General features: G+C 36.2%; 2 protein-coding genes across 3 annotated transcripts; one reads left to right on the top strand and one right to left on the bottom strand.

Moving 5' to 3' along the window:
- Positions 1,673 to 6,619, top strand: LOC18787075 (plant UBX domain-containing protein 9). Of its 2 annotated transcripts, XM_020557042.1 has the most exons (12): positions 1,673 to 2,050; positions 2,906 to 2,967; positions 3,096 to 3,561; positions 3,644 to 3,730; positions 3,836 to 3,904; positions 4,291 to 4,413; positions 4,503 to 4,688; positions 4,764 to 4,883; positions 5,605 to 5,748; positions 5,827 to 5,883; positions 6,027 to 6,152; positions 6,241 to 6,619. In XM_020557042.1, the coding sequence occupies exons 1-11, from the start codon at positions 1,967 to 1,969 to the stop codon at positions 6,132 to 6,134; spliced, it is 1,506 nt and encodes a 501-aa protein (XP_020412631.1). In that variant the 5' UTR covers positions 1,673 to 1,966; the 3' UTR covers positions 6,135 to 6,152; positions 6,241 to 6,619. The 2 variants fall into 2 exon arrangements, with proteins under 2 accessions (XP_020412631.1, XP_020412630.1); XM_020557041.1 differs by having other exon boundaries at positions 6,027 to 6,619.
- LOC18786511 (probable methyltransferase PMT15) lies at positions 6,721 to 11,472 on the bottom strand. The gene is made up of 6 exons (XM_007220472.2): positions 10,531 to 11,472; positions 8,662 to 8,872; positions 8,277 to 8,574; positions 7,555 to 7,947; positions 7,300 to 7,377; positions 6,721 to 7,146 (listed from the first exon to the last, which is right to left on the bottom strand). Exons 1-6 carry the CDS (start codon positions 11,197 to 11,199, stop codon positions 6,897 to 6,899), a joined length of 1,899 nt encoding a protein of 632 aa, XP_007220534.1. The 5' UTR covers positions 11,200 to 11,472; the 3' UTR covers positions 6,721 to 6,896.

Genomic DNA, 16,559 nt, shown 5'->3' with positions numbered 1-16,559 from the left:
TGGCTAGGAAAACAGAGAGCTTTCATTGAGGGATCCCTAATTTGAGGGACATCCTTGTAGGGCCCACTCTCCATTGTATTTCACTAATCCAAACCGTCTATGTTTTAGATAATCATCTCTACAAAAAATTACTTGAATCCGATATCATTTAACCCCTCAATTGTGTTATTGAAATTTTAGTACTTTCTTGAAGCATCATATTCATTGATTTTGTAGGATATAATTGGATGTTGAAACGGTTTCTGATTTGTCTAATTTTTTTGCAAGAATGATCTATGAATATATACTTAAAAAATAGATGGTTTGGATTGTTGGAAAAAAATTCGTTAGGTACCCTAAGGGGTGTCTCTCAATATAAAATTATTTGAGGGATCCCTCAATAGAAGGAGACTGTATATATTTTGGGCCCCCATCTCAAGCCATTACTAAATTTAAAGAATTTTCTTTATAATGCCTTTTTAGCTTGATATCTCGATTTTAAAAAAATTATATTGCATACTTAATTAAGTTAATTAAAAATATGCTCTCCTCCTCGTATTCAAGTTCAAAATCACAAAAAAGTATGTAGCTAATGATTTGCACTCCTATTCATTGAATAAATAAAATAGGATAGTGATTTTTTCACTCTATTTTTGTCCACTTACACTCAGTGGCGGATCCAAGATTCTAGAGTCATACGGTTACAATGTAAAAGTATAGAAAGTTTTTTAGGTTAAACTGTTGAGGCATTTTTTTAAAGACAAATGAGTCATTTTCTATCCAATTATTCAATAAAAATATATAAATAATAATAATAAATAAATAAGAAAAAAAATAGACGCACACACTAATACTCTACCATCAACCCCAACCTACCCTAGAAACCCTCTGTCTAATACTCAGAAGAAGAAGGATTTTTGAAAATCTCAAGTGCAACAATGTCTATTTTAATATATCTCACACACATCTTATAGACACTTTTTTTTTTAAAGAATTTTTTTTTGAAGAACCCCATTATAGATAAATTCATCACTAAAATTATAAGTTTTGGTAACATTCACTGCCTCGGTCATGTTCAATTTTTCAGATTTTCGCTTTCAGCAGATATATTTTTTTTGGGGACTTCAATGGAATTCAAGGCAAATAAACATATAAATAATAAAACCCAACAACAAATACATAATTTTAACCAAATGAAAGAGAGCATATCTTCTTGTTTGTCCTACCCTGCGTCAACCACATCTTCATTTTCAAGTGAAGCAGAACTTCGTTTTGATGCCAAGTTATTAAAAAAAATTGAAACTGCCTGGACCAAAATAACGCCGTTTTGGTCAAACAATTTTAAAAATATATATATCCACTGCACACAAGCTTTGCTATGGCCTTTCGTCAAGCACCTTGCGTGCATTTTGGGGTCGTTATACTTCTTTTCATGAGGTCTGCTCAGATCTCTACAGGCTGTCCACAACCATAATTCCGACCATTTTATAGGAACGTTCGATTCTTTTTGTTCTTTAATGCGTATGTCCCAATGAAGTGTAAGTGAATAATAAAAGAGGGAGAACATATAATTTTCAACAAAAGGACTGTAATTAAACAAAATTAAAGTGAGAAAATCAGCTCGATTAACTTCTAATAACTCTTATACAAAATGTCCTATATTTTTCTTTGCTTTGGGTCGGAACATATACAAACGGTCTCAGAAAAGCATAAGAATTCAACATCAAGCGACTCTGGTCTCAATAATTTCGGAGCACGCTACGTGATGAGGCAATCATTGCAATTGCTTTAGACACGTGTCCTGTGGAGAAAAAAAGGCGCGCAAAAGCCGTTGCTGTGTTCCCTTTGCTTCTCGTTCTGCCTCGCACCCTCCTCACTCTTCACTAATCCTTTTCACCCACTCAAGACAATAGCATTGGATTCCGCACCGCAACTCTCTCTCTCTCTCTTTCTGTTTCTGCAATTTTTCGCTGAAAGCAAAACGGCAATGGCGAGCCCCACGCAGGACATGATCGACTCATACATGAGCATCACCGGCGCCTCTCACTCACTCGCGCTGCGAAAGCTTGAGGTTCGATTCTCTTTCTCGCTCTTAATTTCTTAAAATTTTCAGTAATTAAGCATATATTCCCGCCGTGTTTCGTTCTCTGAATCTTTGTAGATTATCGTTATTATCTTGTAGTTTTATTTTTCTCAAAATGAGCTAAACGGTGTCGCTGTGCTGCCTAGGGTTTCCTGTTCCATTTTCTTATGAGTTCTTGGTAAAATGTAGCTAATCATGCTTCAGTTCTACGCAAAATTGAGGGTGATATGCTTAAAGAAGATCGTTAGTAATTTTCTGAAAAGAAAGAATATCAACTTTTCTTTTCTTTCATGTAGAAGTTATACATTTATTTACGGATAAGATTCAGTTGTTGTTTGTGCAAATTTATAGGCCTAATGGAATGTAATTTCCTCATTTTGTTTTTTAAGTAGCTTGAATGGGAATATAGAAGTATTACAAAGAGTAAAGACTCTGTGGATAGGTCTTAACTGAATTGGCTCTGCCATTGCAGCATTTGATGAACTCGAGTGCGCTAAGATTTTGTATTATTATTGTATTATCACGTGAAAATCCATTCATCGACACTATATATAGGTGGCATATCTTGATATTTATCATTCACACAGTACCATGGGCCTTGTACGCCATTGGTATCATTAAGGCTTACCATGCGTCCTCGGTTGGTTGTGAGCTTGGGAGCCGAGCCTCTAACTAGTTGATCAGGATTTCTCGAATGATAATTATCTATAGTCACCATACTATCCTGTTGAAAACTGAATTTTAAATGTTTTGCATCGTGTAGGTGAGTTGTATTTTCTCTCTGTGTCGTTCTGTCTTGACTATCTTTTCTGAGTTGTCTGGTATGTCTTGGCTGATAAACAGGAATATGGAGGCAATCTCAATGAAGCCGTGAATGCACATTTTAGTGGTGGAGATAGAGACTTGTATCGCATCTTGACTTCATCTCACTCATTATCTTCTTGCTCACCTTAGCAGTAAATTTACTTAACATTCCATTCTATCGTCTCATCTCTCTTTGATGCTTGTTTTACTTTTGGTCTTTCTGGTTCAGTACAAATCCGGGGTCTGCTGCTACCCCACAATACAATTTCACTCATATGAGCGGTCAGAATCAAGTTGCACCTCATGCTGTCCCCCCATACAATTTCCCTCGTATGAGTTCGCAGAATCAAGTTGCACCACAAGGAGTTGTACCACTTCTCTCTGCTGCTAGGAGTTTCAGGCCATCATTGCTATTTGATCCTAGTTACAGTAGGGATCTCTTTAACCGGATCGGTTCTGCATTTACTGGTCGTGCACCAGTAAGTTCACATCCAGGAGTTGTGGGGGGGTTTCCTGTAGATTTAAACAGAGGGAATGATTATCCTCATCTCTCAGGACAGAGGCCTACCATTCAGGACATGACAGGAAATCCACATGGCAATGATGTGGAGGAAGAAATGATTCGAGCTGCTATTGAGGCTTCAAAACGAGAGGCTGAAGTGGCTTATCTGAATACGCAAACCAGGGCTCTCAATGTGTGCTATTGCTAATTTAACTGTTTTGACCAATATCTTGTGGTTCCTGAAGTTATGACTCTTGTGAGATTTTTCCATGCAGGTTTCTCCTGTTAATGGACTTCCAGGAAATCAAACTCACCAAGATGATGATGATGATTTTGATCGTGCACTTTCATTGTCCCTCAAGGTTCCTAGCCTTGAATTACTTTTTCCTTTTTGTTGGGAGTTGGGGGCGGGGGGTGCTTCCTTATCTTTGAGGTTCTTGATTTATTTTAAAATGAATTCATTTCAGACAGCAGAACAAGAGAAAGCGATACGTGAGGAGAAAAGGAAAGACAGGAATCCCGAACTGGCATGGAAGGTATGACTTCTATTCATGGTATAGTTAGTTAGTTACATGTGCATGAGTGTCTGCATGAACTGACAAAATTTACAGTGAAGAATAAAAAGAGAGTTTTAATAAGAACTGTATAGGAATTCCCGATGAAACAATTTCTCTACAGGTTGTGGGAACAGAAACTGTTGGCTTTATGCTGCACATGTAAGGAACAAATGTTCTCTATCTGTTGGCTGAAATCGTTCCAGATAATTTTTAGGCCTTTTTTGATTGAGCAGGCCAGACTGAAGTTCTGATTACTATAAATACAAAGTCAAAACTGAGAAATTAGACAATTAAAAATCTCATTATCTTTCCATTGAAAAGGAAAAGATTTTGTTTGTTCTAAAAAATATCTTTCTAAATTATAGCGAGGAAGGTCATTGCACCAAAATGGAGCTGAATTTGTAGAACAGAAACAAGTGAGTCAAGAGTTGAAACGTGATGCTGGTAAAAATCTTCAGCTGGGTAGCCTGGACGTTCATTGTGAAGAGGTATCAACTTCTTCTTTTAAAATTTTAATTTAGCCCATTAAAAGAAAATTGACTGCTATATTAATCAAATTGTGCACATATCCTCGTAGTTAGGCAGCATTTCTTCCAAAGAGCTCGACGAAGCAATAATGCTTGAGACTGCACTTTTTGGCAAATCTTCACATGCAACTAATTTGCCAAGTCGTCCAAATATAAATTTGGGTCCTAATATGCAGCCTGTACATGGCCCCTCATCATCTGCTCCAACAACAAGACAATTGCTAAGACAACAACAGGTTTTAACATCCTGCTCCCAATCACTATCGTGAGAGTGTTGTCCAGCACTTGATTACTAGAAATATTACTTGCAGGATGATGAGTATCTTGCATCCATCTTGGCTGATAAAGAAAAGGAAATGCATGGTGTCAATGATCCTGGAACTTGTCACTTAAAGGGAGTCAAATCTGACAACAAAAAGATCAATACATTGGTAAGTGTATCTAGTAGGTTTTTTTGAATTCTTTTTATCCTATTGTTTTCTTAGTAATAATCCATTTACAATTGATTTTCAATTCACCTACCCGCATATTACTTGAAATTGTGACGTTTTCCTCAAATTTGATGCATTGACAGTGATACAAGGAAATTCTTAATTATCTAAATTATTCTTGATCTTGTACATGGTTGAAGAAGTTAGTGGGTTTAACTTTATAAAAGTGATAAAAGATAATCATGTATTTTTTAGTGCTTAAGCTCCATGTAGTCAGTACTCATGGTGGAATCCTTGCTAAGTGGAACCAGCGATTTCGAATAAGCCAAATGTATTATAAAAGACCCCAGGCCATTTGGACTTCGCCATAGAGTACCTTACTGCATATGATAACTCAAAGTTATAGTGCTTTCTGTATCTACAAAGCTGTAACTTTTCGTGCATAGGCTTTGATTACCTTGAGTACTTGTATTCCTTTGTTTAACCAAGCAGTGCATCTGTAGTGGGGGTTTGCATGGCTACTGGAATATGTCTGTTAATGTGCGAAGGAATAGAATTAGAGTCCAATAACTTCCATGACTGGTTTGACATCCTCAATTTACACAGCATGCCCCTTTCCCTTGGTTGTTTGGTTTATGGTGGAATGAATCACCTTGTCTATATTTCAATGGCTAGTTGTTTTAAATCTTTTCCCTTCAATCTACTGTCTCACTGATGACAGGAAGGTGAGCGCATGCTAGCTGCAAAAAGTGCTTCACTTCCTTGCGAACCAGCATCAGATGATGAGAATGCTGTGACTCTTCTGGTTAAGGTGCCAAATGGCAGCCGCCTTAGCCGCCGCTTTCATAAATTTAACAAGCTTCAGGTAAAATTTCAAAATGTTACAGAAATTTAATAGCATTTCTCTTTGTCCCAACTGACCAAACTTTTTGTTCCTTTTAAGATTCTTTTTGACTTCATAGATGTTGGTGGAGTGGTGAAGCCTGGAACATACAGAGTGGTAATTACTCTTCTCTGTACTTTTATTTCCTATTTTTCTTTTTTATAAAAAAAAACTTTGAGAAGATTGCAGTCGGTAGTACTACTCTGGGAACGAGATAGTTTTTGTATGTCCTGATTATGTTGCTTGATTTCTTTGAACAGGTGAGGTCATATCCTCGGCGTGCGTTTACTCTTGATGACAGCTTATTAACATTGAGCGAAGTTGGATTGACGAATAAACAAGAAGCCTTGTTTCTGGAATTGATTTAGATTATAGAGCTCTTCCTTGTAAGTTTCGTGTCTGATCATACAACTTCACACAAGATGAAAAGGTTGATGGTGCAAGTCTAGTCTACAGTTGATTCTTTTTTGCTAGGGAACTAAGGTACATGACCTGGGCGTGGAACTTAGCTCATGCCTTTGGAAGGTAGTGGATGGTTAAATCTGGCTGATCCTAACGTTGCTGGAAACCAATTCTCATGGGAGGTTAAAATTTCAAAATCCCTGCTGTATGACAACAAACCTCGCAAACTAAACGAAACTAACATGTTTTCATCAGGATAGCTGCCCTTTGTATGTACTCTAAGTTCTGCTTTTTGCACGTCTTACAGGATTAAACTCGCATAAAACGAGTTATACAACCTGTTCTATTAAAGTCAAGTAGATGAGCAGTTCTATATGTATTGTTCATCTTGTGGTGTGTTTTGCTGGTGGACTTCGTTTCTGGTACATGAATGAGAACATGTTTTGTGGCATTTGACTTTGGGAGCTGTCTCTTCTCTTTTGTTATAGTTTCCTTTGGCTCTTTGGCTACATTTTTCATTTTTAATGCAATGTCAATAGATCAAGCATGTTCTTGGTTGTAAAATATTGCATTAAAATTTCTTTTTCATTGTTGTGTAGAATTCAATCAAGTGTCACACCGCAATTCACGGGTGCTAGCCAAAACAAACAAAAAAATCATTTTCATTATCAAATTATCGACATAAAAATTGAACAATTTGAATCAAGAAAGAAGAGAAGCCCCTATGTCTATGAATCTGTTTGGCTTTCTCCTTGATCTTGGCTAGGAGCTGGTGCTGCCCAATACTGCTTGGCCGCCAATAATATTTTTTCTCTATGTCTGGGGCCATTTTCATGGTCAACGATTCTGGCATCATATTGCATTGCATCCATGATGCTCTTGACTTTTACCAACACATCCACGTCATCCCGGAAAATTATACTACCTTCTGGCCTTAAAATCCTATCCATTTCTAAAAGAATATCTTCCACTTCACATCTGCAACACAAATAAATTATGCGCAAGTTAGTACATTATGTCCCGTCATTATAATAATTTGCGAATGCTATTATCAGTCGTGTGTTGAGGGCCATTTGTGGGGCTCATACTAGAGAGTCAATGTTCAAGATTGTAAGGGTGATGAACAGTCACCTGTCCTTGTAGAGACTAAAAACTGAATCAGAGTGGATGAAGTCATAGGTTCTTGGGTAAGTAGACATGGCCTCACACCTGCCAGGAAACAAGTCATTAACAACACTAACAGAGTAACTAATATAAAGAAATGCTATTTCATATCGTATAAGCTGGTTCCACTTCAATTAGTTATGTGGTTTACTATCTGATTTGTAAACATGGTACAAATAGTTTTATTGTTATGGTATTTTAGGCAGGCATAAAAAAGCATACCAATTCTGATAAGTTCCAATCAATCCTCGTTCGTAAATGACTCCAAGGGTGTTAACCTCAGCCTCAACAGGGACAATGTTCATAACCCACACAGGGTCCTGAACTAGGGCAGCTGCAAAGCCTCCCAAGTAAGCGTTCATGTCAAGCAAATTCCGATACCTCCCGGGCTCTGCCAACTGATAATCCAAGGTCTTGTAGTATGCCACTCTGTTCTTCCACAGCTCTGTATTGTCTCTGAACATCTCAGCTGTAATTCCTGTCACACTCCCACTACTGATTCTTGGAGGGACTGAAGTTAGCCTCTCTGGCCATTTTGCCAATTCCCCTCCTGCAATTTCTTTAATGTTGTTCACTCCAGGCAGTGGGGTCAAACAATCCTCCATTGTAGTATACCTAACCCAAAAAAAACAACAGTGTTGAGTAAAACTTAAATAATAAATAAAATAAAAGCTCATTTGAGGCCAATAAAGTCGCTCTTTCCTTTTTTTCAGAACTGTTTCTTCATTCTTGGCAGCTAAACAAACATTGAGTAAAGAACAAAAAAGATAAATAAGGGTATGGGCGGTATGGAAGGTTGGACTTGGACAGTTTAACTAACACCATGTGTGATTGTCAAAAGAACTTCATGTACAGAATTTCATTTCCTATCTATTTAGAGATCCCACAAAGGTAAAACAAAATTCCTCAAAAACCCAGAAAAGAAAAATTGAAATTCACATTACCATGCTTTGTCTGGATCTTGAGCTTGGCAGAAGGATGGTTTCTTGAAGACCTTTCTATTGACCTTACAATGAACATGGTTGGTGGGTTTTTGCCAAACTGCAAGATCATCCTTCTGCTTCAATTTCTTCCAGCACAAGCTTTTTGCTACATTCTCAATCATAGTCTGTTCAGCTTTAAGGTCCTCAGCTGTTCTATCCCAGCCTTTCCAGTGCTTCTCCCAATTAATTGGTGGTCCAGATAGAATCCAGTATCCACCGGGACGCAGAACTCGATCAACTTCGATTAAGTAAAGCCCATCTGCATAATAAAAACCCCAAATTTTAAACAAGAACTTGAGGAGCAGAGATGATGTGATTATAAATGGCAGTGTGATAGTGGTTTTACCATATTGGCCCCAGGGAATGAGGCAACGAGAGCAATGAGCCATGTCAAAAGCTCTTGAGGGGTAAGGGAGTCTCTGGGAAGCAAGAATGCCAATCAATGCAGGAACTCCTCTCTCAAGAGCAAATTGAACTTGTCCTTCATGGGTGTCTCTTGGTGCAAATGACATTGGTAGGATGTCCCTGGACAAAAGGTAAGCCCCCCAACTTGCAACCTGAGTCAAAATATTAAAAACAATTGTCACCTTACTAAAATTACACATAAAACACATCAAATGTTAACATTGGTGCCATGAGAGTTTGAACCTAAGACCACTAGTTTTCAAGTCAATACCCTTTTGCACTGGGCTAGATTCGGTTGGCCAAATATTTTTGTTCTTTAAATAATTCTCATTATAGTTTCATTAAATAAAAGTTATTGACAAATTTCTTTTTTGAACAATGAGAACAAAGCAATATGAGTAAATTTGAAGGTGCTATAATTGAGGAAGGTTGCAAGTAACTAACATATTCTTTAACATTAGTTTAAAATAATTAAAGCGCATTAACTACTAACACTATAATGAAAAATAAGTACATTGCAAGAATTGCTTTCTCCCTTCTGCCGACGCTAATTAATAATAATATAAACCTCTTCTTCATCGATTTCTTTTATGGACCACTTTACTTCAATGCCAAGACTACACATAATATAAGGTTGTAGGGTTTGTAGCCAACCAGTAATTCAGTGTCAATTACAATTTACAACCCCATAATAAATAAATAAAACTATTTTGAGGTGATTTTCATTGTCTAATTCCCACTAGAAAATTGTATCAGAAATGTAGATCCTGAAACAAATTATTTAAAAATTGAATTAAAATTGGAAACCTGGATAAGACCTACCTACTATATGAGAAATTATTATATGTTCCGGAGCCCGGCTGATATATAAAAACTAAATTTAATTAAGACAAGCCGGAGTACATGGTTTTCAAAAACCATTTCCTGTTTCATTGTTAATTCCCAATATAATGTGGAATCTCACCATCATACCAACCCCGATTTTTTGTCTTGCTAATCTCCTATATCATATTATGCCAAAGAGGAAACATATTTAAAATTTCTCTTAATTTCTACATATTGCCTTTCTGGGTCCACCAAGAGAGAACCATATATGCATCTATTAAGACAATGATAAAAAAAAACAATTGTTAAAATGGTCATTTGAAAAGAAAAAAAAATTATAAGGTGAGCCTTGGGCTTTCTGCCCATGTGTGGATCACAAAGGGAAGTTTCCTTGAGTTACTTTCTTTGGCAAATTGGTGCTTCCTTGAATTACTCAAATTGTTATTTACATGCATGTCAAAACAAAAGGAAACAAATAAAAATAAAATCCAATCAGACCCGATCACCCTTTTCAAGCTTTACTTTCCCATTACTCAAACTTTAAAAAAAGAAAGTAAAAAACAAGGAACCGATTGAGAAATAAAATTCTCCCATTGGGTGTTAACAGACATGTAAATGATAATGTTTTCTTATCAGACAATCGAAATATTAGTTACGCATTCAGACAATAATTTGTCTTATGAATGTGCCAAATTTTCTTTATAACACCGTAACAGAAAAAAGTTTATGTCATAAATTTTCAATTTATAACATCTCAGACTGTCTGACAAGAACAAACAAACGTCTTGACAAATAACGAATGATGCATATATTCACACATACATATTGATGCCCATACACACACCCAAAACATAACATCAACAATAACAAATTGAACATGGCAGCCACAATCGAACCACCAATCACCAAACTTAGAACAACAAATCACAGTTTATTTCTCTTTTTTTTGATTATAAAGAAAATAAAGAAAAGACCGTTTACTTACCCCACAACCGGTATCAATGGCGGTCCGTACAGACCCATCTCTGAGATTGATCAATTTCCCGATTTCATCAATATACGCATCCGCACCACGAGGAAACATGGTCCCGCCACCAGGGAATCTAAACCGGTCCCCTTCGTAATGAACCCAATTCTGCTTCTTCTTCTCCACGGTCAACTCCTTGTGCGGCACATTCGCGTACCAAACAGAGTCTCTGCTCTCCGGCCACCGAAACGGCACCGTATACCCGTGGGGCGCCGGAATCCGGCACTTGAGAAGCTCCTCCTTCTCCGGGCAATGCCTCTCCCTGTAAACCAACCTCTCCCTGTCGAATTTCAGCGACCTCGTGACGTCCTGGCACGGCGTGTACTCGCTGAGCTTTGCGTCGCAGGGCGGCAGGTGAGCCACACGCGCCGCCGCCGGAGGTAGGGGGAGGTCCTCGGCGCGGTGGTGGGCCTCGAAGTCGAGGTGGATTGTTGTGTTCCTGGGGATTGGGGGACAGGAGGAGTCGGAGGTGGATATGGAGGCGGTGATGGCGGTGGTGCCGGTGGAGTGCTGCCAAATTCCGACGAGGTAGCAGAGCGTGCAGAGGACGGCGACTAACGTCATGTAGTACAGGTTGGCTCTCTTGGGTTTCAGTGAAAAGTGCTGAAGTGGATTTGGCGAAGCCATTGTTTTAGTGAGAGAGAGAGAAGGTTTTGTTTATATATAGGAGGGATGGAGAGACTAGAGAGTTCGATGAAAAATGAGGCTTTCAAGGTTGATATTATAATTTTTTTAGGGGGATTTTACTTCTTTTGGCTTTTTGGGGGAAATAAGAGGAAAGAATTTCCACACTGTCAGAAACAAAAATAATATACACCTCGTTAGATATAAGTTTTAATCGAATTGCGTAAAGACGCAATACGAGAAGAGCCTCTGTTTGAATTGAAGACCAGAGTTGGCTCTTGCACACGAGATTGTCTGGATTTATTGAATGCGTGTATTAAGAGAGAAAGTGCCTAGTGTGTAGTTGTATGGGAGTGTAATTACGTCTGCATCTTTTACACCCATTTGTTTTGGAAATTTATTATTTACCATATTGGGATTATTTACTGTAATTTCTTTTTCTTATTTTCCTCAATAAATATTAAGGTTTTGTGATTCTCAAGATCATTAAATCCCTTGGAAGTAATCAATTCCTTTGACTATGGTAATTAAGAGTGAAACTACACAAATCACGTATTAACTTCAAGAAGTTTTATTTTTATTTTGTGTAAAATTGTGTAATTAAATTTCTTATATTTTAATAAGAGTAATACTAGAAACACTAATTTATTATATAAACTTTTAGATACTAATTGATACGATGAATTTTATTTATTCAAAACAAATAAGAAATTATCATGTAATTTATTTTTAGAAAAGTCAGTGTCTATATATGGTTAAAAATAAGACAGAAGAGTCAGTGTCTATACAAGAAGTGATATGGCACACAAGAGTCAACCTGAATCTTTTTTCTTCTTGAACTTCTATCCGCAGAGAAACAAAATAAGTAAAATGTGTAAATTTATCCTTAGAAGTCATTTTACAAATGGGTAAATTTGTCTTTAAAAGTTTGAAGCTAAAGTGACTGAGAAAATAGGACAGGTGGGTGGAAATAGCAGCACTCCTTTAGAATTATTGTTTCAACAAACATGTACCTTCATGGATGACAAACTCATTTGTGTATTTGCTTAATTAATAAGCATTTAATTTATTGTTGCATTTTATTCCTTGTGATATGAAACATCTTAATGTACTGTAAAATTTTCAATCTCGAATGAAGTATATATGACCAATTAGTTTTTAGTTTAGTGGTACAATACTTCTTTTTTCGGTACTTTTTTCAATGTTAAAAGAGATCTCAAGTTAGAAATTTCATTGACCAATTCGTTTTTAAGTACATGTATAATGAGTAAGTTGAACGATAGTGGTTGTGAATATTCTTGTCATCACAAAAACCGTTTCTAATACTGTACAAAAACAATACAATCCAATCCAATGGACTTAAGTCTATCTCTCATTGATAATGCTAAATAATAGCAATAAACTTTTGGAATATATTAGTTTACTAGTTGATTAGGCAACACACAATCAATCGATCATTTAAGTAATTAGACATTGAAATGACATCTTTTGTCACAACCCCTTTAAGAACAAACAAAAAAAAGGTGATTATCTCTTAAGCAAATTACAAAGAAGTTGAATGTTTGCTTGCGTAGAAAGTTTTAGAGGATGTTGTTGATCGTGTTGTGTTTGGTTGATAATGGCATTTGCCACTCTCAACGCGCGTGACTAAGGACAGGTCCCTCAGAATTTGGAGGTTCTGATAATCTCATCTCATTGGGTGCTTGCACGAACCAACAAGCAATCCAAAAGGGACTTCTGCAAAAAGTCATAAAAAGTGCTTCTGATTCCTTCTTCTGACATACAAAATTACAAACGAACAAAAGCTCCTAACAGAAGAACTTTTCCTGTATGCAATAATATTTTAACAGCAACGATGGGAATATTTGAATAAAGGCCAAGAATATTGCGTTTCTTGTGCACTGGTGAAATCAATGGGACCAACAATATTGAGTTTGAGAACAACAATTTTTAATTTTTTTTCATTTTTATTTTTATGTACTGCAGCAAGGATTTATAATCATGGCAAATTCAGAATTTTTTTTTCTATATATATATATATATATATATATTAAGTCCACACCGTTGAATTACAAATTGCTTTCTTGCCTGGCCTTTGGTGCATTTCAAGAAACACTTGCTCTCTCCTCCCCAAAACTTAGTTGTTTAGCCTTCCACCTTAGATTAGTTTTGGGGCAAAAATAAACATAGAGTCAACTTGTTGAGTGTGGGGCAGTAGCCCCTTCTAGCGCCTCAATCGATACGCGTCCTTGTAGCTCAAATGATTAATAATGTTATCACTACATATAAGATTTTGTATTCGATCAGTAATCATATGTTAATTGAAAAGTAGAATGCTAAACTTAATATCATCAAAATTAGTTTCGAGGTTTAAAAATATATTTAGTTGTTATAGCTCCCTATAATAAACCAGTTATTGATTTAGTTATATTTTTCTTCTCGAGAATTTGAAGGAATCTCAAGTTTGAAATTGTTGTTGTCATTCCCCTTTCATAGGCAGCATGGTCCCCTTTCATACGCAGCATGGGTTTCACGATTCGCAAGTACCCATAACAAGCGAACGATGGATGGGTAAACTGATAGTGCCAAGCAATGAGTGGACGATTTAGTCCCCCACCATTCTTTGTAACCACTCACTTTCTTTAATTTCATTGGATGCTAAACTGCTGTGTTTTCGGGTATACCTTCTAACTTCTCTAACCCCTGGCCTCTTTGAAAATGCCAGGACATCCTTGTAGGGCTTATTTCGCATTGTATTTTACTAATTTAAATTGTATATTTTTTAGATAATCATTCAAAAATCATCTTTATAAGAAATCACTTAAATCTGATATCATTTGACCGCTCAATTGAAATTTTAGTACTTTCTTAAAACATCGTATTCATAGATTTTGTAGGACATAATTGGATATCGAAACGGTTTTCGATTTTTCTAATTTTTTGCAAAGATGATCTATGAATGTAGACTTAAAAACTAGATGACTTGGATGTTGAAAAAAAAAATTATAAGGAACCTTAAAAAGTGTCCCTCAAATAAAATTATTCGAATTATCCCTCAATAAAGGGGACTATTTTATATATTAACAACCTTATCCAGCAACATATGCATTCTGGGTTTTGGATTTTGCAATTTTTTGGCCTCATCCTAGTCACATCTTCCACTTCATTGTCCCATATATAATTTCTTCAAATTTTGGACAAACCCACATAATTTTATAAATAAAAAAACTTGACTGAAAAGCTTAAATTCTGCTTAATTTAAGCTGGAAACTATCAGTGCTTTTTTATTGCTCAAGGGGTTAAAATTTCTTGATTCAATTGGTATTTGGAGTGGTCTGAAATTTGTAGAGTTGCATGGTAGCAGGTTAGGTAATTAGATTGCACAAAATCTCAAAAGAGTAGTTACAACTTACTAAATATTGGTGAAATTTGACTTTGAACCTAAGTGTTTTAAAAATGCATCTTTCTCTCCCAATTATGACTTTCTCATACATCCCCATGTGCCACAACTGCCCGTACAATTTTACATAATATAGATGCATTCACCAAGTTTCCGTCTTCATAGTATGAAACCTTGCTTACCAAAATTAGAGACTTCCTTGCCAATTGGCATTGTTAGGAATAAAAAAATACGTAGAAGTTGAAAGGTAACTGGCATTCCTCATAAACTAATACAGGTAGAAATTTTCTTGCCAATTGGCATAGCTCTCAAATCCGAGATGATGGAGAATATTTGTCACCAGCAAAAGCAAAATTGGATTTTTTATTTATTTATAAATAATGTAACTTTGTCAACGCTCAATCATGTGCATATGAGTATAAAATTACGTGCATATAGCCACAACTAAGGGAGGGAAGATTGGAAAGCATAAGCAAGGAAACTTCAATTAAAATATGTTTGATAAGTAAAGAATTAAAATGTTGTTTTCTCCGTTCTGCAACCTGATTTGATGATTGAAATTATACATTATAAAATGACAAAAAGAATAAATAAGTTTATAGCAAAGGAAAGGTAACTAGCATTCCCTATAAACTAATACGATTATACGGGTGCTCATTACTTACCAGGTAAGCTTTGATCCGTTGTCCATATTATTTGATAGTGGAGCTATATCTGGGGAGAAACATATACATGTCCCAGTCTCATGAATTGTAATGGTATTTTTAATATATAGTCACAGTAATCAAATGTTCATGTACCAGCTGTATATATAGTTTCTTTCTGGCATAAATAATCATACGATTAGCTGCAGGAGAAGCAGCATCTAGGGGAGGGTTTTAGGCTAGCTTGGGGTGTATTTCCATAAATTAATCTTATGTTTACAGTGATCTACTTACTTTTTAAATTATTAGTTTATTAATCCATGATTAAGACTGCAACCCTTCGACAACTTTCTAGCTTCCATTTTAGATGCAATTTCTGCTTTGGTGAACTACCAACATCACTATATTATATCAAAACAGCTAGCCAGAAGAGTTCATAGTAAACTATACATAGAAAATTGCTAAGTTGAATCGCTCGTAAACACGCGTGAATGATTCTGTCGATATATTGTAAGTCCCAAATTAAGAAGCAGAAGAAATATATCGATCACTCTCAACATTTTAAAAACATGGAGACATATAGGAACTGATAACCCCCATATTTGTTGGCAAAAACTCAGAGAGCGATCGTAGGCTGTACAGTCATTTTCATTGATGTATCTTTTATTTTCCACATACCACCTAACCTACTCTATCTATAACATAGATTTATTTTTGGGCTATAGACCATAGTCTATTTCTATTCTAGTAGTATCGCCCATTTTAAGGTCCCATTTAGGTTGAGATTGGGCCCTGGACTTACCAACCTCTGAACTTGCTAATGTGGGTACGGGCAATTATCATGTGCTAATCTATAAAGATCTGGAATTTAACTTCTTCTTTTTTTCCGACAATGGCATAAGGGAACAACAGGATCTTGCAGAGTGAAAAAGGATTTGTGATCTCATGTTCGAACCTTATAGTACTTTAGTAGTGTTTGTACCCCTTTTCTCTTATAATTTAAACTAACAATTGTACAAGAGCAAGATTAGTAAGATCAAAATATTATTGAATTAGTATTCTCAATCCCAAATCTTTGGGGGATTTCTGTTTATATGCATTTTTTGGCCATTAGCCCACCCAATATTGTCTTAAATCCAAGCCACCAAACACTTTGGAAAGTAGCACAAGCTAGAAAGCCGCATAGAGGATCAGTTCGTATAACAACACACTTAAAAGGGTGGGTGCCTATATATGTTTTTTCATGGCAATATTAGTGGATTTGCATGTTCAATGTTTTCGAACTCTTATGACCAAAAAAAAATATATATTTTTTCGAA

Source organism: Prunus persica, chromosome G2 (genome assembly GCF_000346465.2).
Source record: "Prunus persica cultivar Lovell chromosome G2, Prunus_persica_NCBIv2, whole genome shotgun sequence".
NCBI classification, from domain to species: Eukaryota; Viridiplantae; Streptophyta; class Magnoliopsida; order Rosales; family Rosaceae; genus Prunus; species Prunus persica.
The sequence above is the reverse complement of the archived record's forward strand: the minus strand, read 5'-3'. Positions and strand labels throughout refer to the sequence as shown.

What these genes read in the sequence shown, in the direction of transcription:
- LOC18787075 (XM_020557042.1), top strand. Translation starts at nt 1,967, where the DNA reads ATGGCGAGCCCCACGCAGGACATGATCGACTCATACATGAGCATCACC. An exon ending in ATAAATTTAACAAGCTTCAG is followed by an intron (nt 5,749 to 5,826) that starts GTAAAATTTCAA and finishes GTTCCTTTTAAG; the next exon opens with ATTCTTTTTGACTTCATAGA. An exon ending in AGCCTGGAACATACAGAGTG is followed by an intron (nt 5,884 to 6,026) that starts GTAATTACTCTT and finishes TTCTTTGAACAG; the next exon opens with GTGAGGTCATATCCTCGGCG.
- LOC18786511 (XM_007220472.2), bottom strand. Translation starts at nt 11,199, where the DNA reads ATGGCTTCGCCAAATCCACTTCAGCACTTTTCACTGAAACCCAAGAGA. An exon ending in CCATTGATACCGGTTGTGGG is followed by an intron (nt 8,873 to 10,530) that starts GTAAGTAAACGG and finishes ATTTTGACTCAG; the next exon opens with GTTGCAAGTTGGGGGGCTTA. An exon ending in ATTGGAACTTATCAGAATTG is followed by an intron (nt 7,378 to 7,554) that starts GTATGCTTTTTT and finishes GTTTCCTGGCAG; the next exon opens with GTGTGAGGCCATGTCTACTT.